Source organism: Vanessa tameamea, chromosome 22 (assembly GCF_037043105.1).
Source record: "Vanessa tameamea isolate UH-Manoa-2023 chromosome 22, ilVanTame1 primary haplotype, whole genome shotgun sequence".
NCBI lineage: Eukaryota > Metazoa > Arthropoda > Insecta > Lepidoptera > Nymphalidae > Vanessa > Vanessa tameamea.
The window spans coordinates 7,298,155-7,322,513 of record NC_087330.1 but is presented as its reverse complement, the minus strand read 5'-3'; the positions used below and the strand labels follow the sequence as shown (position 1 = coordinate 7,322,513).

General features: G+C 32.5%; 1 protein-coding gene across 4 annotated transcripts in view; it reads right to left on the bottom strand.

The window, feature by feature from the left end:
- The window catches only part of LOC113397642 (uncharacterized), a 113,631-nt gene that overhangs the window by 61,880 nt on the left and 27,392 nt on the right, over nucleotides 1–24,359 (bottom strand). For 3 of the 4 annotated variants that reach the window (XM_026636061.2, XM_064218465.1, XM_064218464.1), the window contains exons 8-11: nucleotides 20,619–23,274; nucleotides 11,651–11,782; nucleotides 10,895–11,389; nucleotides 5,426–5,585 (exon numbers count right to left, since the gene is read on the bottom strand). In XM_026636061.2, coding sequence (XP_026491846.2) covers nucleotides 5,426–5,585; nucleotides 10,895–11,389; nucleotides 11,651–11,782; nucleotides 20,619–23,274 — 3,443 coding nt within the window. The remainder of the gene's footprint in view (nucleotides 1–5,425; nucleotides 5,586–10,894; nucleotides 11,390–11,650; nucleotides 11,783–20,618; nucleotides 23,275–24,359) is intronic. The other variant, XM_064218466.1, reaches the window with a different exon arrangement.

Sequence of the window (24,359 nt, the reverse complement as noted above, 5' to 3'; positions counted from 1 at the left end):
TAGTTTATGTTTTCTCAATCAAATGAATAATTGTCATTGTATTTAAGAAATAAAAAAATTTAGTCTTAGAAATAATAAGATCAATTATTTTATACGATAATTTCGGAATGTATTATATATATATATTTATATGCACAGTTATTTTTATGTACGATATAAATCTAACGGTTATTTTATCTTGAAATTAGTGAATAATAATCATTTCTGTGTTAATGTTTGACTATATCCGATGATGGGTTATCACATATACTTAGTCTGATGATTTGATGGGATGGCAAATTGTCGCGACCGGAATAAGACCGCACGAGGAGCTATATTAACGGCGTAATGTGTTTTTCCAGTCTCTATAACAGTCCCTACTACCCAATTTCCGGGCTACTACTGGGAAACGCTAATCAGAAAAACGATGTGAATAGCCTTTATCCCTCACCCAAGATTCGAACGTTACCCACTACAGCAACAAGACAGTATTTATGATAAATATATATAAGGACAAACCCAGGCAAGCACCATTGAATTTTCATGTGCTTAATTTGTGATTATAATTCATCGCATGCTCGGCGGTGAAGGAAATCATCGTGAGGAAACCTGCAGTTTGTGTGTAATTTCAACGATATTCTGCCACATGTGTATCCACCAACCAGCATTGGAGCAGCGTGGTGGAATATGCTCCAAAATACCCAGCAGTGGGAAATTAACATGTTATTAATATTCTTGTTTATGTAACATATAAGGATGAATTTAATAATATTAAAACCATAACATACCCATGAAATCGCTTCTCAATACAGTATAGAAATAACAATCATTACTAACCAGAACCTATCGAAAAGCGTTTTGTAATGATATAACGATGCAAAACCCATGAGAAACAAGACCCCAAACACCAGAACAGGTCACGAGAATTGAACTTTCACCTTTCCGACCACGAAACTAAACAATTTAATCAAATGAACATCGTCGACACAGTCGTTATGTTACGCTGATTAAAATAACGCTCTCCATAACAGTAATCAAGTTTGACATTAACCTCGATACTATATTGGAAAAGTTATAAAGTATTATACTTAACATGAAGGCCTGATTGATAATCATATTCATGTATAAACCAATGTGGAAATCTTGTTTTAAGGTTAGCCAGTCAGATTAATCTTAAGCATAGCAAGTGCTTGCGTGCAAGCAGTGCTGTGGCCATTACAACAAAAAAAAGATGATCCCAAAATTTAATTATTATCGGCGTGCGCCGTAAATTTAATCATTATAGGGTGCAACCCTGGATGAAGACGAGCCCGACAAAACGGGCCACCAAGTATATGGCACTCAATATATACCTGGCAATCCAAATTTAATATACCCCTTTGATTGTATTTAACTTGTAAGTCTAATATGACTTTTATATAATGACGAATTTTATGACTATTATATACCAAATTGTCTTCAGCCACATAAAATATAAAGCCAAGTTTGTGACTCCGCAAACTCAAGGAATATTCCTGAGTATGTATTCAATTTTAAAATAAATTTGAGCAAATATTTTGTTTGATTTGTTTTATTCTATATTTATTTATTAATTTAATAATGGCTTTTTTTAAAATGTATTAATTTAATTTGAGCTTATATGCAGAAAATCCTTAAAGCATCTATATTATAAATCTAAAAAATTAATACTGTGCATCACTGGAGCCTGTGAATGACCTGAACTGATTTGGTTTTTTTTTTTAATTATCGTAGTTCAAATTCATTTAAGCTCTACTATACAAAGTTTCAGGCGCACGAATCTAAAATATGTTTTGTTAGTTATTTAAGAAATTCATACTAGTTTATCGTAATGGCAGCATTTTTAATACGTAAACGATAAAAATGGCGGCCGCGTCGTAATTCCAAAGTCTATTTAGTTATTGGCGTTCCTCTGCCGTTTGGATTCACCGGATGTAACTCAGTAGTCCAATCTGTTATTCTATTTGTAGTTCGATTGTTTATTATTTTAATCATTTTGCGATCATTATTCGAATAGGATTTAGGTAAACGTTTTCCATTATTTTATAACGAAAAAGGCGGCAAACAAATAGAGTTAGGATTAACATTCAATATTTAAATTTCAACTGATGAGTGTTATTAAGTTATTTTTTTTCTTATTCAATAAATAAAAATTCTTTTCAATACAACTATTTGGGAAAACTATATTAAATTCTTAAAAGCCTAATTAAAATAAGACAATATATTAACAAGAGCCAATAATTTGGTTCGTTACCCTAAATTATTAATCATTAAAATACCCATTAATTTTTCACGTAATTAGTCGATTATTTTGAACGAGCAGATTGTGTCATAATGTGCAGCGTATACCGCACTCACACACGCACATCTCCGATACTAGTGTCGTAAACTCATTACGCTTGTTTATAGCTAATGGCGGTAAATATGAAAACTGAGATTGATTGCTAATAAAACATGTAATTGCCTTCTTACGATAGAACTTAGTAGCTGTTTCGTAATATTAAAATAAGGTCCGGCCATTGACCTTTGGTATTTATAAATTACATTAGTTAGGTTCTCCTAGTAAATATAACTCTGGAATGTTTTGATATTTCATTTACAATAAATCATGTTCATGACGTTCAAATTGTTATTTAGTGAAATGTCATTGAATGTGATATAAAGCTGAGCCTACATTGAAGGAATCTCAAAAGCTGTTGTCTATAAAAAAATACATAGTATTATAAAATTATTAGTGAGTAAAACTAGGGGGTAGTTTTCTTTACAAATGAGTCATCTGATCTAATCAAGTGGTCACAAAATTTCTTACACTGGAAATGTCCAGTATGTGTAGGGGACATATACATTTCCAGTGTAAGAAATTTTAACAACCATTATTTAGCCTATACGCCATCAACGGCGTATATACCCTGACTGACATCTTATAAAATTATTTTTATAAGATATCAGATTTATGTTATTTTTTATTTTTATCTCAAATAATAACTAAGAAATTACATTGAAAGTATTAACATACTCTACTATGACATGCGTCACCAGAAGAAAACAATTTAAAGGAAATTTGAATACTTATTTTTCTTTTTTGTTAGATTAGATATCTCAAAAACGATCAACCCTAGGTTGAAAAATCATTTGAGCTAAATTGTAGAACGTAAAACGTAAAAAAAAAAACAAAATGTGTATAATTGCGGTATTTTATCATATCATATATGATAGCTGAGTTATCAACAGGTAGAGTAAAACTTAAAGTTAAAGTTTTATATACTTATATTACAAATGATTTTCGATGTGCCTTTATTACTATAAAGACAAAACTGTTAGTATTTTCTTTAAATTGATAATATTTAATTCATTAAATACCAAATAGCAGAATAGCGAGGTTTATGTAAAAAACAATTATCTGAGTGTTGCCAGATAAATAAAATTAATTTATATTTACATATTACAATTCCAACACGTAGATATAAACACGCGGTCGAAACCGAAAAACAATCCGGCCACAAGCCGAAATTGCTTTATGAAAACGTCAAAATAAAATCCCGTCGAGTTACGAATTCGTCAAATATTGGCAAAATATTTCGCTGCGGAATTTTTGGACGGGAACTGTTTTCTGTTTACAGTCTGGCTGTTCGATGTTACCATATTTACAAGGTAAACAGAGGGAAATCTGGCAAATTGGGAATTCACGCCTCAAATATGCACTACCCCATAATGCATTTGAATCAAAAAATGTTTTCTATGTTCACCTATTTTGCACTTACTTTTTTAGTAAATGATATTTCGTTTTCAGTTTGATATTGCTAGTGCAATATTTGACTATCCTTTTTTTTAAATTTACTAACGGGATTGGGATAGGAATATTTATATAGTCCTGTGATTCTTTGTTTATTTTGTATTGGTACTGTAATAAATATTAATCATTCCTCACATCCCCAATGCGTCACTAAACTTAGGAACTAAGATGGTATATCCTTTGTGCCTGTCACTATGGCTCACCCCTCCAACCGGAACACAATGATACTAAGTATTGCTGTTTGGCGGAAGAGTATCTGATGAGTGGGTGGTACCTACCTAGAAGGGCTTGTACAAATCCCTACCACCAAATAAAATATCCATTTCTGAAGTACTATTATTATAGAAGGTTTGGAGCATATTCCACCACGCCGCTCCAATGCGGTTTGGTGGAATACACATGTGGCACAATTTCGTTGAAATTAGACTCATGCAGGTTTCCTCACGATGTTTTCCTTCACCGCCGAACACGAGATGAATTATAAACTCAAATTAAGCACATGAAAATTCAGCGGTGGCTGCCTGGATTTGAACCCAAAATCATCGGTTAAGATGCACGCGTTCTAACCACTGGGCCATCTCGGCTCAAAGTGGATATAAAAAGTTAATTGGAAAAGTATTATTATAACATATTGATCAAGAACTGTTACGAGTGCTCGATACAGCCGAGATATTAGCGAATACATAAATCTAAGGCTCGTTCATCTATATTCCTGTTTGGAACAGACTGTAGGTATTCTATTCATGCATGTTCGAATTTCACTTTAAGTAATAAGTATATTAATGAAATCAAGATATTAACTGCTGCTTTTCAATTGCAATATAAATTCTATAATGTTATGTATAAACGGAAAGATAATACTGGTGTTGTTAATAAAATATGATACTCATAACACTGGTACAAGGTACAACACAAACTTATCACTGCTGTTACTCGTCTGCATACAATCAGTAACTCTGTTGTGGGGCAATGTATACGGTTTTACAACATGACCCCAGAAAGCGTTCGAAATGTCTGTCGCCAAAATGAAAAAAAATATATGTAAAGTGTACACTTGTGTGCAAAAGTTTATGTCAAGTTTAGAAACGTTCCATTTTCAAACCTAATATTTTTAAAAAGGACGGGCAATGGACGGTCCATGGGCAATGGTCAGTGGTCACCATCGCCCACATATGTATCACCAATACGCCGTCAACCTTGAGAACTAGGATGATATGTCACTTGTGCCTATTGTTACACTAGGTCACTTATCCTTCAAACCGGAAAACAAAAAGACTAAGTATTTCTGTTCGATGGTATAATAATTATGTGATGAGTCGAAGGTACCCAGACGGGCTAGCATAAGTTTTACTTCAAAATGTTAACTTTGATCGGTAACACACGGTAACACACGTATAATATATAACTTTTAATAAGTCTTGCATGACTTTAGATAAAGGCTCCTGAAAATATGTAAGAGCAAAAAATATGTATCTATAAATTGCAGTGTTAATTAACATAAGTGTTATTTATATATGTATAACGTAGAGGTTTAAATACTCAATTTATTATATTTTAAACTTTTTCATAGATGGTTGGCACCATCAGGTCGTCTTTAATACCTGCAACGCGAGCAGTTAAATGATAGGTACTTACCAGCGAAAGGAACATCACAGACATATTCTTCCACGCAGTTGTCGGTGTTGCCACTGCGGTCGGTGGCACCACTCGCGACGGAGACAGCTGACGGCGCGCGGAGCAGGATAACTTCGGTTTCAGTTTGACTATCCCGTAACATAGATCTTCTCTTGTATTCCTGCCAAACAAAATTATATTGTAACATACTATAAGCGTTATTTTTTATTAGATTAGGTAGCCGGGTGTGCAAAACAGCCACCTGATGATAAGTGGTCACCACCGCTCATAGACATTAGCGCTGTAAGAAATATTAAACATTCCTTACGTCGCCAATGCGCGACCAACCTTGGGAATTAAGATGTTTTATCCCTTGTGCCTGTAGTTACAATATATTTAAAATAAAATAACCATATAATAATTACTATATTTCATAAGAAATGCCAAGATTTAGAGATATTACTTATTCATCTTAATATGTATGATATAATTAATATTTTTAAGTTAATTTAAAGGACGGTGACGAAGTCATACTGATCGATTTCCGCCTCGGCGATTATTCTCATCAGAGACTCGCTTACTACAATATCCAATGGAATCCATATTTTAATCTCATTATCCAATGGAATAGCTATCTGAAACCACGAAAAAAAAATCTTGAGCAGAATCAGCTTTACGCGCTTTTCGAAGCACAGTGGTGAAACCAATGTCAGCTTCCAAACTTCAGGCTGCTTTGAGAATTTCCTAACATAAAACCCAACGACCTGCGTGTTCGAACCCAGAACCTCAGGATCTGCAGGCTTATAAGCGAGCCACTAGATCAACGATAGAGTATCAAAAGTAATAATTGATATACCACAAAACAAAAACTTTCCAGTATAACATTAGCTAATATTAAAATAAAATTGTTTCTAAGTTCGAAGGGATAATACATTTTAGTTATAATTGATCTAAATTTATTTCCTCATTAATTTATGACTAGCGACCCGCCCGGCTTCGCAAGGGTGCAATGCTGATACTAAATATATTACAGAATGTCTTCACAGTTTTTCAGTCATTAAAAAATACAAACCGCTAAATTATAAAGATCTAAACATACACAGAGACAGACAGGGGTAAGCGACTTTGTTTTATACTACGTAATTATATATATTACGCATACAGATAGACAACCAAACACGCCTCAATTTAAGGTAATAGATAAATAAGAAATAACAGCCTGCAAACGTACCACTGCCAAGGTCTCCTTCTTTTGAGGAGACGGTTTGGAGTTAACTTCGCCACTGTTCCACTGGTGGCACTGGTGGTACATGCGGCAGATTATAATCCGACACATATTAAAAAATCGACGAAAGTACTCTCAAACCGAATAATCAAATATTTATATATATTGTACATTATACCAAACAAAATAGGATTTATGTTTGTAAGTATTTTTTTTTTTTCTTGATTGACTTAACAGTGAATACTAAGAAGACACAGTATACAATAAGGTTACATGCTTTATTATTTAGTCTGTGATATTAGTTATGTGTACTTGCAAAAATCATTGTTATCAACTCTTAAAAAGGTCTAGCCAGTGATACATTAATTGTTACTATTAAAAATCAACCAAGGTATCACATATTTATTTAAAATTATACTTTTAAGTCTGTATAAAATAAAATCAAACCAATTTTGATCTGATTAAGACGTCTTCCGATGTTTGAAATTATTAGTTGGATGTTGTAAAAAAGCACAGGCACAGGAGAATGCATGAAGTCTTACGGAATCTGGGATAGACAAATTATTTAAAACACATGAAGGGGTTTTAAGCTGTATAGTATGTGGTACAAATACATAATATATTGTTTAAACTATTAGTCATTATAAAATATATTATAACATAACTAGAGAATTAGGAAATAAAAAAACAGAAGCATTCTTACCTGCCTGCTTTTATATTCAAATCTTCATAAAAAATTACAACAATAAAATGAGAAATATATAATTTAAGCGTCAATAGCGCGGCTTACGGGCAGCCTAGCGATGTAGGTGCAGGATCGATCCCGACCCGTCGTCCCCACTCCTAACACAAGTGATAAGCTTAAAAGGAGGGGTAAATAGGAATATTAGCAATTCCTTATTTATATACGGCATTGCTAATATTATCTTTAAAAAAAAATACTTCACTAGACATATACAAATAATTCTCATACAAAATTGTTTCGAACACTATTAAGTGCAAATTATGATTTACTAGTTATCACCCGCGGCTTCGCTCGTGTCTGATCACGAGAACATTCTTCAAATTAGAAATCCATCCAAACAGTTTTAATTAAAATAATAGGTAACGCAAGTTCAAAATGGCAAGTTTTATATTTATAAAAGGCAGTGAATTCTTTATTTCCGTCAGAGGCATCTTATTCTCTTGAGAAGGCTTTAATATATTTTTTATATAATTGGTAGGCGGACGGGCAAATGTGCCATCTTATGGTAGGTGGTGACACCGTCGCTTGTTAGAATTGACGCTATAAAATGGTAACTATTCCTACAACGCCAATAGCCACCAGCCTTGAGAACTAAGGTATTATGTTCCTTGTGCCTATAGTAAGTTACACAGAACTCACCCTTTGACCCGAACCACAACTATACTAGGTATTGCTGTTTGGCGGTAGAATGTGATGAGTGAGTGATACACCCAGACGAGCTTACACAGACTTACCACCAAGTAACGTGCAAACGAGTCTTACTTGCCCGGGTTTGAACCAATGATTGATATTTTTAATACGATTCAAATGTTCTAGCCACTGAACAATTACGACCTATATAATGTCTCAGTATATAAAATCCAAAAACAAGAATAGTTAATAATATTAAATATTAAAATACAGGAATTAAGAGTTCATTCAATAAGACTTGATTATATCGGTCAACAAATACACAAATAAACCTGAGTTCCACACATCGACACACCTACTTTTTAATATACATAAAACAGCAAACAAAACATTTTATTGAAACATTATTAATCAAACAAAGCACATTATGTGCGTATTCTAAGTTCGTTTCAACTTTAAAGCGTCGATATAAACATTTGCTTATTTATTGTATAAGGCGCTATCTATTTCAAGATTCTCGGATATATCTTGAAGCAAAAATTAAAAGACGACGTGTAATCTTATTGATCTTTTAATTTATAATTGAAATACCAAACCTATCTTTATTTTCCGAATCAAGCTAAAACAACGAAACTCACTTGAACCTAATAAATACATCAACATTTAAATATTTTACTGAAATAAATAATAAGCTAAAACTCGTTGTTAGAAATACCTTTTTCACTCGCTGATTAAAAAATAGTAACATTAATTCGATTCGGATATGATTTGGATAATATAATGATACGCTATTGACAGCCACGTCTTAACCCCGGGCGTCCCGCGGGTAATGGTATGCTCTGAGATCATCGGTGAAGCGTCCAGGTCTCTTATAGACTTTTATAGACGGAATAGACCAGAACACTGCTTGCACCCGGGCGCTTGTTCTGCTTAAGCCGGGGCTGACTAATGACACCTACTAAGTACATCTTTTAAAATCAATAAACACAAAATTGTAGATTACAAAAATAAAAAAAATGTTTTATAATATATTTTATAGAACGTAAAAAAACTGAAAGGAGAAAATAAAAACAAAGAAAAATACAATAAAGATATTTATTTTATAAACGAAATAAAATTAGAAATAATACAAGTAAAGACTTAAAATAAAAATGGTAAATTATAAGAAATACATGCTCAGTACCTATTTTATTATATTAAAGAGCTATAACATCGGTAATTCATTCAAATGTTATTTGAACAATTTAAAACTCCAATTGGTAATCAATTTATTTCAAAGTCAGCGCAGACTTTAGACAAGACAAGCCGCATTTCGATTAGACTTAAAAATACACATTTTATTATTTTTCTATCACATTTTTCAGTCGATTATATTTTATTATTTCAACACTTTTTTTATTAATCGTTTCATTCATCTGCTAATCGTAATACAGCCTATTATATTGTCTTTCATAGAATCAGTTCTATGAATTGAACTAAATATGAGGTTTGATTATTTTAATAAATAGTTCAATTCAAGATCTAATTCCGACGTCAAACAAAGAATGTGATTTAAATGTAAGGCTTGTTGTGGTTCTAATACTCTCCAGAGAGTTTGTCTCAAGACTGTCTTGGCTTATGTCTACTTTACTCTATATAAACACTACAGCTAGTCTACACCTACTCATGATACTGTCTTGTTGGTAGTAAAAAAAAAATTGTTCTGTAAATTATGAACATTGCTATATATTCTATTTTTAAATGCAATTCACAAAACAATTTTAAACTACAATAACTAGTATATAATAAAAATTTACTTAATCTAATCAGCACCTTAGAATGTTTAAAGGATAATTAAAGAAAAAATTAATTTTCTATTTACATATGAAAGTCAAACCAATATTTCGTTCAATATAGCACCACACGCACAGTCTAAAGGACAATCACACGACAGACACATCCGTCCGATAGCTTAGCTTTAAATATAAAATAACTAAAAAAAATCATCAGCTATCCGTAACATCGCCTTGCGATTTTTTTCGAATTCGTATTTCTTCTACAACCTCCATTATAAGCTGAAATTATCAAAGGTAGATTGATAAGAGTATTGTGAGTCTTATAATGTATCATGCGCATGCAATTTGGTATCCTATGGGCCCAGACAAAGTCACAAAGCACTGTCGTTTTTTTTTCATATAAACCTATATACAATCAAGTATTTATAAGCGATCTCTTAAATTACGATCAATCAACAGACGATTATGACGAAAGCAAAGTTCATAATCACTTCGACAATTAAGAAGTGCACTTTGTCTAGCACGCCCCCCCTTTTTTTAATACAATAATCATAATTCCTTCGTCTTTTCATACACTTCTTGGCAATGATTTAGCTGATGAAACTGTTTCCCAATACCATGCGGATTGTTTAAGCGCAAAGTGCTATTAATATCAAAGAAATTTATAGTTTTACAATTCGCATGGGTTGAGATGGTGTTACCCATTCTACTGATATATATGATATGTATATATGACCAATTTAAAAATGTTTTAACAACAAGCGTATTTAACGTGTACGTGTGTCCAGCAAAAATCAAATTATTAGCTACGTCTAAATATTATATATAGTATAATATTTTTTTTTCATACACTTTTTACTAATTTCACAATCTATACGATTTTTGCTGCACCAATATTATAATGTTAGTAATGAAAAAATATAATGTATGGCTTATTAGTATTTTTAGCAGGTATATAAACAAACTAGCACGATAAAAAAACATCCATTTTAAGCCTAAATATCATTCCAGGTATGAACATAGAACCTAAAATCTATAATAGTCCGAACAAAAAACTGAGCGAGCTAAACGTGACAAGGAATTTTTGGTGCAGAAAATCTTCAATCAGGACTAACCTGACTCAATGGCCTGATCCGTTCGTGGATGCTGTTTTCCGCTTGTTTCGCTGAAGGTGGCGGATGATCAGGTGTAGGGGGCTGTTCGTAGTGCGTCGGCGACAGTGGAAGATCTGCCCTCGAGCCATCAGAATACCGTTCACATTCACTCGGACTATTCATGGACTGATCGTCTAATAAACTCTCCAGGGACGATCTCTCTTGGTTCGAGTATTTTCTTACTCTCTTGTCTGCCATTCTGGCTTCGATATTTTCGTATTGTGGTCCAAATGTGTTCCGTCTCAGCTTCCTGCGGGGATTCTGTTCTTTTATCACGACATTTTCATACATAGCCGTGATGGCAACGGGCTGTGTGCGGTTTCTGAGACTCGGCCGAGGATTTGGCACGGGAATAGCTCTAGGCGAATTATGGTTTTCTTCGTACTCCGAGTAGGATAGCTTGCTGTCGACGTACTGGTCGACAGATCTACCGTGTTTGAGGTAAAGTTTAGCACCCTGTAACAATGAGACTTTATTGCAGAATAGCATTCTGACAGACGCTTAAATACATAATTATTGTCACGTACAAATATACATATAGAAATAAATAAATTGGCATCTCATATAATTATAGTATAATACTCAATAATACTATAAAATACGATAAAATCATATATATCGAATTTAAAAATACGCAAATGTTTGGAATTATTAAACTAGAGCTAAAATTCTAGTTTATGGACACCCGCTGTTCCTAATTTGGATGACTGAACTCACCTGTATTTCATCCAAGTCGTCCTGACTCCTTGCATGGGCTCTCAGCTCATAGCTGTACCCAGAGGATGGAGAATTGACGTGGGTAGGGGACACAGACAAGTTCCTTCTGGGGGGCTTCTTGGGAGGGGTGGGCTGCAGAAATGATATATGCGTGAAGAGATGTGCATTCACTTGGGAAATCGAAATGTTAAAATCGATAATGAAGTAAGGATTATATTTATACTAATACGGAACAATAACGACCCATCCATGACATTTTGCTTATAGGTTTAGGTTAAATAAACTGACATTTACGAGATTTTTTTGTTGCTTTTATTTTTGCCGAGACAAAAGACAGATTATTTCGCCAACGACACGTGCGATCGAGATTTACAAGAATATTAGTCCAAAGTTAATAAAAGGTTATTTGAAAATGTCGGTCTAACAGATAAATTGATATCTTAAAAACAATTCACCTGATTCAATTTTAATGATGATAACTAGGTGACCTGAATCTAGTATTATAAATCCTAATGGTCTCGACGCAGAGATCAGATGCAGTGAAGCCAAGAACAGAGTAGTAATTTAGGAAAATAGACGGAAACCGCATCTATATATAGCAGAACTCATTGTCGTCACGGGACGAGATAAGTGTTCACAATTGCGTAATTGTGAATTTCAACGATTGCGAAGAACGCTTAGCTACGGTCTAAAATACATAACTTATATTATTGTAAATTACACAAAATTGAACTGTTAACGTGACTGCGTTCTATCACTTCAAGACGTGTTATTGCGCGTCACCTTCTAAAATAAGGTTAAGTATCGACATTATGGGTTCGAGTTAAGTGTTATAATTTTAATTTTATTAACAATAGTGAGCCGAGATGGCCCAGTGGTTAGAACGCGTGCATCTTAACCGATGATTTCGGGTTCAAACCCAGGCAGGCACCACTGAATTTTCATGTGCTTAATTTGTGTTTATAATTCATCTCGTGCTCAGCGGTGAAGGAAAACATCGTGAGGAAACCTGCATGTGTCTAATTTCAACGAAATTCTGCCACATGTGTATTCCACCAACCCGCATTGGAGCAGCGTGGTGGAATATGCTCCATACCTTCTCCTCAAACGGGAGAGGAGGCCTTAGCCCAGCAGTGGGAAATTTACAGGCTGATTATGTTTATGATTATGTAGTGACCCGTTCCGGCTTCGCACGGGATCAGTTAATTCGTAAAAAAAATGATATGATATAAATACATTTTTTACCCCGTTTAGCACTCAGTGATGAATGACGTAGGTTACGTGAATTTTTCTTAGAATAGGACCATTAAGTCTTGAGATTACCCCCCTACATACAAACAAACAAACAAATTTTACCTCTTTATAATAATAGTATAGAAGTATAGATAAGTATAATTAAAACACGTCCTTAATATACATTAAGCGAACGATTTTCGAGTCATAAATTACTGTTTATATTATATATTACTTTAATTTAATGACTATATATATACATTTATATATACACGAAGAATGCAATGGAACGTAATCGAAAAATCATAATTACGTTAATTTGCACAAAGTTATCATAAAAATACTTAAACTTTCATTGTGCTTCAATCTGAATTAATTCGTGAAAACGGTTCGTGAGATTTACCAAACCAATCATGAATTTTATAAGGGAGGGAAGAACAAAATATTAACTTGAATCATATATTCAAATTAATATTTGTAAATACCAAAAAATAAAACAAAATGATTAATTTTCAGTATATTCAAATGATTTTATAGTTATCTTATAAGAAGCTAATCACTAATCCTCTTTTCTCCGCCGCCGCCTTACAAATTGCACCAAACAGTATCCCTAAAGGTCCAAGTAATTTAATATTGAGTCGAGGATGAGGGATAAATTGGTAGCAGCCGGCCGTTGAATGGACAATTTTCTACATAATAGCCTGTTAGACATGATAGTTAGCTCTCGACAAATTTCTCTTCAATTCATTCCGACGAGATATTATGGGCTATAATAACTGTTTACGGACTATAAGTATATATATTACAAAATTAATGTGTGTCGATGTTTAAATCGTTGTTTTTTTTTTATTTATTAAAAAAACTTACTAAATTAGTCATTAATTATATTGTTTTAGAGTATTTTTTGTTACAGACATGGAAACTTAAGACTTTATACCTTTTTAATTTTGTAATTAATTTAGCTCACTCATTCTCCACCAGAGCAATACAATGTTTTGATGTTAATAATATTACACTGTTAATGTTTATAAGGAACAAGTACGATCAAACTATTAATTCGCAAGTATGCCTAAAAAATGGAATAAATTAATTCCTTGTAATTTTCAAACATTTAAATTTATTAAATTGATGTAGATTATCGCAATGAACAACCAGCTCTCGTTTGTAAGTAATAAATTACTGTAAGTGGTAATATTTCAACACTTGACCTAATTCGAATTGAATTCTGTATAATGTCAGCGAATCGTAATAGCATTCAATTATTTTGTAAATATTCTATAATATGATCATAATAAGGTTTTTGTTTTTGCTACGGTGACGCATGTTATTTTAATAACTACACATTGATTTATCCTTTTAATGTTTAATTTTACATCATTAACATGTTTAGTGAAAAATTATATAATATCGATACTCTATTCCAACTATAATAAGAAAAAAGCTAAATAAACAACATTTGACAGCAAATTGACACGATATCATTGGTCGAGAGCTGGATTAATCTATGATATTCACTATGGATTTGCGAAAAAATCGCGTTTTAAACGTCGACGAAACTATTATCGGAATTTTGGAAGTTAAATTTAAGTGCAAATAAGTGGTTAAGTGTAATACTGTTGTATTATAAATAAAGATATATTAATCATAAACTCTAATAATAGTGCACAATATAGCCGAGTTATTAGCAAATCGCATGAAATACGTAAATCTAAAGTTTGTTTATCTTTTTTCCTAATCCCATTGGACTCTACGTAATACTCAAACTCAAATCCATTATTCAATATAAAATCATTACACATAATTATTGATTGTCAAATTAGTCATGCATTAGTTGAAAGAGGCAGACTTCCAATATTTTGAATGTACAAACGTAAGCATCTTCAAATTTATTACTATAATTCGAATTTTCAACCGTCGTAACATGTCTATGTAAAATATATGGCAGACCTATAATCTGTCTGTCCGAATGATGGGTTTCCGCTACCGTAAAAAATATTTTAGGCTCATCTGGGTCTTTTCTTAACAATAAGTCTATAATTTTTTTTTAAATTGTCAGTAGTGTGCATACAACGTTTATATATATAGATATATATGTATAAGTATCTTAATTTGACCTGAACAGTACAAACAATCTATACTAATATTATCACTCTTTCAAAGCCAAAACCCAAAACACTGAACCGAATTTGATGAAATTTGGTATTAAGAAAGATTGAACTCCAAGGACGACCATAGGTTACATTTTATGCCGAAAATATGGGCGAAATCGTCGGATTTGACTAGTGCTTACACCTGTAAAATATACCTATAAAAACGTGTTTACTCTAACACTAGTAATTCGTTTTTATTTAATTGATATTGTAAATACTGTCATTAAACTGCGACAGTTATGTATAGAATACTTTTCATTTAGACGTTTCCTCGAACATTAGAATACTTTAGAATCAAAGTATCTACATCAAAGGGAATTATATTAATCGGATGCGCGTGCGCAGACGTCGCGGTTCCGACAGGCGCGTTAATATGGCGCCAATATGGTCCTGCCCTGATGATTTGTGGTAACGACTGTCGGTTTATTGAGCGTGACCGATGGGAACAATTAAGTTTAAAAGGTTAAATAATTGCATAGATTGATATATTTTAAGATTATTGGATTTAGTATAGTAACCTTTTTAAAGGCACGCAAGCCAGTTTTAACTAAAATATGAAAACTCCAGATTAGGATCCAAGTAACAACTCCAAATATATATATCTTATATCATAATTATTAATTACAATCAGACATTAGACAAGATAATACCGAACAAAAGTGAATGGCGTCCTCTGAACAAAGTCAGTTAATAAAATATTATTAAAGGTGTTCCATATTTAAAATTTCGTGTGTTCGTGTTTCACGACATAATTCATGGACAAATTTTGTAAACGATTATCGATATGGCAGCAAGAAAGGATCAATATTCAATACATATGACGGGTCGCTTTAAAGAATCATTAAAATATTTACTAATATTATAAATACGAATCTAACTTTGTCGTGTTACCATTTCACGTTTGAATCGCTGAACCGATTTAGATAAAATTTGGTATGAAAATAGTTTGAATCCCGGGGATGGGCATAGGTTACTTTTTTAATTCACCCTTTGAGGGGGTAAAATGAGGTTTCACGGTTTGTGTGCTATAGGTAAAGTTTTATAAATTTCGCGCGGGTAAAACCTCAGTATTATGTATTCTGCAATGTACATACATTCTATGTACGTATAATAATATTAATCAATACATTTATAAATAAAGTAACATCGTCTTCAGTTTAACCTAGTCTGAATATTTATAAAACAGATCAATTGCAGTGTTATTATGATCCTGTATACATATATATATATATATATATCTCATCGAGTTCCACTGACCCACATACGGAAGCTGAATTTATTTAGTAATAAACATAAGCATTAGAAATTATATCCGTTGCGCATCTGGTCAGAGATTATGAACCAAATACCAATATCAAAGAATGCTGAATGTTATTTTGAATGCTTGAAAATTTAAATTTACCCACACTAAGGAATTATTTCCGGATGGTTTATTGTCAAAGTTAATTTATTAACGTACTATTCATTATTAATAGTGCTTTGGATTTTCTTTATAAAAAAATAAATAAATGCGATTATATTATAAGAAATAAGAACACGTTTATTCAGGACAAACATTGCGAACCTTAAAAAAAAGAAAATGCAAAAAAAAACATAAAACCCAAAAGTATTTTAGACGTTGACTATTGACTATAAGACATTAGTATATACTTATATACAATATAAGAAATAAAAATTAAATAAAAAAAAATAAACAAATTTCTATAAATACACAAACACAATCTTTTCTTATGATGTCTGCTACCGTGATGTGTCCCGAAAAGGTGTACCTACCATTCAGCTTTTATGTTGGGTTAGAACCCAACGCTGATTTTCAATGGTACCCTTTGCGGCTGTGACGAACCGTGGCAGTGATGAATAAAAATTAATATAGTTATATAAAATAATAAGAATATTATATAAATAAATAAATACATTACATACTTATAATTCGCAATGTTATTTATAATTAGAATTCATACAAAATAATCCCTCCCATTGTAATTAGCAAAAAACCTTGCTTAGTGAGCGTCTGCGTCGCGAAAGGAGCAACTGTGCTAAAGTGCAAGTGAATCGGACCTGTAGTATCAGAGATCTCGTGTTGAGTGGTATATTTACGACTTAAGTTTAACCCAACATATACAAATAATAACTAAAAATAGTCACTTTATAAATCATAACCGTGTTAATAGTGGCGAGAATGCTAGCAGAATTTCTCCATTGAATCGCAAAAAAATAAAAAAAAACATTTACATTACTTTGCTTAAGATCGCAGGTTTAAATGGGATCAAGAACTATTAAATTTTCATGTATTAAATCTGTGTTGATGACTAATTCATGTGTCGATAATCAATCACGTTGTCCTAAACAATATATATATATGTGTGTATTCTATGTTATAGGGGGCAAACGAGCAGAAGGCTCACCTGATGGAAAGTATTACTACCGCCCATGGACATCTGTAACACCGGGGGACTTGCAGGTGCGTTGCCGGCCTTTAAGGAATGAGTAGGCATTTTCTTGAAGGTTTCCGGCCTCGTATTTTGAATTTCAAATTAATCAACAACTTATAAACTATATCTAACAGAAATGTATATTCATTCATTTGAACATATAAAAGCAAAATAGTTACGTAAAAAGAACTAAATACCGAACCCGGCGTTACACGTGTGCTAAAGAAAATATAAGATATCAATATAATATACGTTTAACAGGAATAAAGAGGAATAAAATAGCTTTCTACCAGTGAAACTTTTTTAGAACTGGATCATTAGTTCCTGAGATTGCTCCCTACATACAAACAAACAAATTTTACCTCTTTACAATATTATTATTATATTTTATATGAATCACTTTAACTGTAAACTGTAATATGTCCATACCGAATATAAAAATAAATAAAAAATAAATATTGTACAACATCACATACATTACTCTGATTCCAATGTAAGTTGCTAAAGCACTTGTGTTATGGAAAATCAGTAGTAACGACGGTACCACAAACACCCAGACCCAAGACAACATGAAAACTAATTAATTTTCTACATCGCTGGGGAATCGAACCGAGGTCCGAGACCCATAAAAACCGGTGTACACACTACTCGACCACGTAGGTCGTCAAATATATATATATGTATATATAGATAAAACTAGTTGAACCCTCACTATTCTAGATTTTTACACATTTGGCAGAGTCGTATATCAAATAACATTTATAGCGTGAAACAATACAATTTAAAATAGCACATGTAATCAAAATGCTTACTTTACAATGAAACACTAATACCGAAATTCCCGTCCGACAACACGAATATAGAGCTTTACTATATGTAAACATATACCCCAGCATCGGCTCTGGCTATTGGCCAAACGCCAGTCCGCGAAATCCTATTTCCGTAGATTTCAATCTATTAGAGGGCAAAGAATAATTATTTTGAGAAATGGATTACACGAACAATTTTCTTGTTTCTAGAATTTTCTCAATATTAATCGGATTGTTAGAAATTCGTATTCATCTATTATTCTAGTTACAAGAAGGAATGCTTTTCTACGTTTAAGTGCGTTCATAATATGAATTATCACTACTTTAACGAAGACAATATATTAGTATATAAGACCTGCCAATTCAACTCTTAGTAAATGAGCAAATAGATCACCTCACTTGTGTTTCCGAAAATGATATGCATGAAACCAATGTGTCGAAGTCATGGTTATTTAAAAAAAATATATGAATGAAAACGAAACGTCTATTAAACGATTTCCTTGAAATCACTGCGGATTTTCATACATTATTTAGTTTATTATATTAACAAATGCTCAAATATGTTTGTATAATCGGTAGTTAGAAAAAAAAATGGTATAAAATGTCAATTTTCTGATCGACTTTGAGAAGCGTTTTACAAAATGTTACATAATTATCAATTTAGATTAGTTTTTAGTTATTTGCACAATCTATCTGAAGTCCCTTAAGATTAATCTTTGACACATCATGTAACCAGCCATATGGGAAATTACGAAACACGAAATTGGGTTATGGAGTCCTTGACATGGGAAATATTTGTTATTTGATCAATTTAACATTGATACCAAATCTAAATAAAAAAAAATCTATACCAGTATTTAATTTGTATGTTAATCTATCTTTAGACTTAATCTATTAATATTTAAACATCCTAGTATTCAAAGTATTTAGTATACTTGTATAATGAAAACCCTAGATGAAAATATAGCAAAGAACAGATTAAGATTATCATTTTTTATTAAAAGAATTATCATTTAAAAAATATATATTTTATTGTATGTTATGAATAACAGTAAATTAAATTGATATCGTATATGAAAATTTCAAAAATATAGAAATCAAATAAACCACATATTAAAACTTACATTAATCACGTTAAAAATATCCTCCGGAATATAACTCAACAAACTACACTAAATATTCACATATCACTAAAACTTAAATTTTCATAAACACGGATTATTCAAATTGTACACAATCGTTTCACTAAGTGCGCGACAAACGCACGCCTCGATCACATTCGCGGCACGACTGACATTCTAATTCTTACGATGGTTAAAAATTCCAGTGCCCATGTGGGAACGCTATGTTATGATTACGGTTAATCAAGTACCAACTATTGCATGTACATATTTTGTATTAAAGGGAACGGATGTGTCTAAGTTTGTTATAATAAGAAATATTATTCGCGTGGCATGAGCATCACTGCTCTTAAAATGTATACTACAAAAAATGTACGATTTATATTCGAGGAAACGTACATACTGCATCTGTTGCTAAATTTAAAATAATTGTTAAAGAACTTTCGAGTCCAAAAGATTATTATACAGTTAGTGAATTCATAAATGATGACACGCCTTCAGAATGAGACGATAGCATTCCGGCTATTTCTATCTAATATTGAAAAATTGCCGAGTTATTCGTCTTCACAGGTATGAGGTATATTATTTTACGAACCGGTTATAATGATTATTAATGAGATTTTGTAAATTATTTTAGAAGAAACAAAGCAAATACATAAACAGAATTATAAAGGATTTTAATGCACTGTTTGGACTAAATCTATAAATAATACATTGAAAACAGAACAGGCCAGAGAGAACATACTTTTTACTATTGACGCCAACTAATTGGACGGTATTAAATTATCGTATTACGACATCCGTATCCACAAGTGGCAGCAAACGCCATGTGTGTACTGGCTTGATGATATTTATTGCATTTCTCACGACATTTTAATTTTCTTTATCAAAGGGAATTATTCTTTTACATTTGTTTTAACGCCTCCGTAATTTGTAAAAACGTTCACAATACATTCCGTGACATCATCAACTTATCAACACAAATATAATAAGGGTGTCGCGTGACAGCTTCAGTCATGGGTAGGACGTTAGGTTCGCCGACAAAATAATTTAGAATATTATCGTTAGTAGAAATTAATTGAATAAAAACTATTCAAACCAATTAAATTTCATAACTGCAGCTTAACCGAACATTTTGGTGAAGCATATGAATTCTTAATGATAAAATAAATAGATATAATATAAATTTACGCTAATGAAAGACATTTTGTATTTGAACTTACCGAAACTTTGCTGTATTCATGGTGATGCGCTAAATGCAGCGGGGCACAGCTAGACGCAGCGCTAGATACGCTGATGGCGTCGCCTTCGCTAGTGCCTTCTGCTTCATCCCAACGCCGTCGCCCCGACCCGCTGCGAACACCCCCGACCACCCCCGAACCCCGCTCAAGCGAAGCATCAAGCGACACATAACCTTCCCCCGGAACACCACTATCCCCTTCACACTCGGACGAAGAACTCTCTGAATCCACACTTATACCACTCTCGAATTTAGAAGACGAGGATTCGAATTTTGCCGACACAAAACTGTCATCCTCGTCTATAACATTACTTATATCATTTTTTAATCTATTGTTATTGCCGAACCGAAAGGAACTACTGTGAACCCACGGTCTTTTTGTCGTACTTACGTCGGATTTTACGGTCTCCGCGTCTGAACTTTCCCCGTCCGAATGTAAAGTACCATCAGAATCATCAGATGATTCTTCCAAGCACGTCTTAAACGACGCATCTGATACTATTGTTATGTTAGAATTACAAGATTGTAATGACCAATTTCCGGAGTGTTCCGAGGAGCTCGATTTTCGTAACAATTGCATAGTATCAGAAGCACAAGATGTGTTAGCGTCAGTCGATGTTGAATTAGTACCTAAAGAAATAACTTCTGATATGTCCTTTATAGAATACGGTCGGTCTGTTGAAGACATGGAAGAATGTGGAGACATTGCGACATATGGAGAATCATCAAAACCAAAATCTTTTAACTCTGAGTTATATTTTTTTACGTTTTTCCTAATAACATCTTGTATAGTAACAACGGCATATGGTTCTTCTAAATTTGAAGGAACTGATTTATTTTTAATTAAACAACCCTTTTGTATTGTCGAAGAAGGAGAAAATTCTAAGGTGATATCAGGAGTTGAAATACTTTTCTTCATTGCTGAAAACTTAATAACTAATTCCAATGGCGTATCTCGTTTATTCGCATTTAAAGGACACATTCCGGAATCACAAAAACATCGAAATGATGAAGAAACAAATTCTAATCTACTTTTTATTGCATCGAAATCTATAGTTACTTTATCTTCTTCGTGACTTTGCATATCTAGTAAGTCTTCGGCACTACTATGGAATTTCGGAGGTCGCGGTTTACAAAAGCATATAGCTGTTTCGAAATAACTATCTCTTTTATCATTAGGAAGATTTAGCACTAATTCTTCGTCGTTGTAAAGATTGTCTCTATTAAAAATGTTAATAAATTCTTTTACTGTCGGAGCTTTGTAAATACAATGACCCGTACCACGAATGTGATATTTGCCCAGGGATTCTTTCAGAAAAGAATTGCCCCGTAGTGTAAAATCTTTTGTGTTAAAAGAACTTCTATCTACCTCAATGTTAGTAAATGTCTTATGTCTGAATAGTACTTTTTTCTTAACCTTTTCTGTTTTCTTGTTCGGTAGAGTACCTGTCATTGTAAGATATACCGACTTTTCTTGCAAATCGTCACTACAATCTACATTTTCAATTGCACTAATCTCTGTAAAGTTTGAGACATCTGATGCATTTGATTGTGTCCTGTTTATACTAGATTTACTTGATTCCCTATGCAGAACAATTTTACCATGACGAAACGACCTTGATTTTTCCGATAATAAAATATCTTCCAAATTAGTTTCATCGATCATAGAATCCGATGACAAAGTAGAAGATCGACTTTCACTAGGAGATGATTGATTAGATATATCATTTGAAGGCAATATTGACCTTTTAGGTGGTTCGGGTGCTTTTCTATTAGGCTTTATTAATACATTTTCGTATAAATTTTTTTTTTCAATTTCAACCGGCTGTGGAATATGAGTTCTAACTGCAGGAGTTGGTTGTCTTAAATTAATTTTTTCAGGTAGGATATTCTCATAAATTGCATCTTCATTTTCTAGTGAAACAATTACATTCGATCTGGGAGGTGGTTTTGGAATAGATTTTATGCTTTCTTCACTTAATTCTTTTTGCGTGGAAAGTTTAGATGAAAATTCATACGATTCATAACATTCGTTAACTAAATTTGCATAATCTGTAGAAACATTAGATATACTATTACCTGATCGTCTAGGTTCGAATATACTAAGTTTCGTGTCATAGTTAATTGCTTCTGTCATTTGTGTTTTATCTATTTTACCCTCGCTATCTAATGCATTAATATTTTCGATAATAGATTCATGAGAATCACTAAGCTCATTATTTTCGGATATATTCGGTAATGAAGTTTTAAATCCTGGACAACTCCTATTACTCCTGTTAACAGCAGAGTCTCTATTCAAAGTGCCAAGTCTATCTAATGAAATTGTGTCAAATTCGTCTGTACAAATAATGTCACCTGATTCCTCCTTTTTCGACAAAATTTTAAAAAATTTACTATTTCCTATATGTAAGGCGTTCGAGTTTAGTTTAGAATCCGACTGTTTAAGTTTACCATCGACATTCGACTCTAACCCAGGATTAGATATGTTAGGAGCAGAGTTAAACTTTGCTTTGAGGCCCAAGCATTTTGAAGCAAGCTTTTTAACAAAACTCTGAGGTGGATTTTTTGTTAGAAAAGATGAAGATGGTGTTAAAAGGCTATCACATAAGTTATTATTTTTCTGGGTCTCTGGAGCTTTCCTGTAAATCACATAAAGCAACAGAAATAATTATAAATAATAATAAAATAAAAAACATTTGGTTAAGATGCATATATTTAAGTTACCGCCACCCCAAGCATCACTAATTATAAAGTAAAATGTTATTTAGAAACGCTCCAGTCACTTAAAAGTGATATTAGTTGACTAGTTTTCTTTTTGAGAACTAATTTAGCTTTGGTTTCAACTACAGCGGATGTACTTCGACCTGGTGTTGATAAACGCTTAGCTTCGTCAAATGGTTCAAATACCATATCTTTAATTGAGATTTCATCGTTACTTAAAGGAAGTTCTTCATTTTTATTTCCACATTTAGTATGTATATTGACTTGATTGGGGTTAATTTGGTCTACATTTTCACAGCTATAGTAAATATCACATGACTTTGTTTTTTTAAGTTTGTTACGCCTACTGGCTGGGTATTCGTGACAAAAACAAGGTAATTCTTCAAAATTTTGTTTCTTTTCGGCAAAAGGATATGCATGATTACGTAAAGCTTCAGGATTTAAATCATAATGTTTATACGAATTACTATTTTCGTAGATACAGCCAAATTCACCTCTATTGTGACAATTAGATACGAAATCAATTTCAGGTATAGATGATCTTCTAAATCTTACAGGTTTACTGATATAGTTTTCATAATTAATATTGTTATTATAATTTTGAATACAAATATTTGCGTTTAAATTAAAAATCATTCGCTTACTAGTATCAGAACTCAGTTGACCCCTCATCTCTACGTACTGATCATTAATCATTTTATTGAAATCACCAGAAAGTTCTATTTTACAATCATTTGAAAAATTTTCGTAAATAATATCATTGTTATTGTTTACATAAATTGGTTCACGACTTTCATTCTCAACCTCATACATATTATGATTGTCGTTTTTATGTTTATTTATAGGCTTTGGAACTACTACAGGCTTTTTCTTTTTGATTGTTGGTGACATTGAAATTTTTTCGTTTTTTATGTCCACAATAGACAAATTCTCGTATATTTTGTCGTTAGAATGTGATAACAATTTGCTTAAATTTTTACGAAATAAGTGATATTTTTCTAAT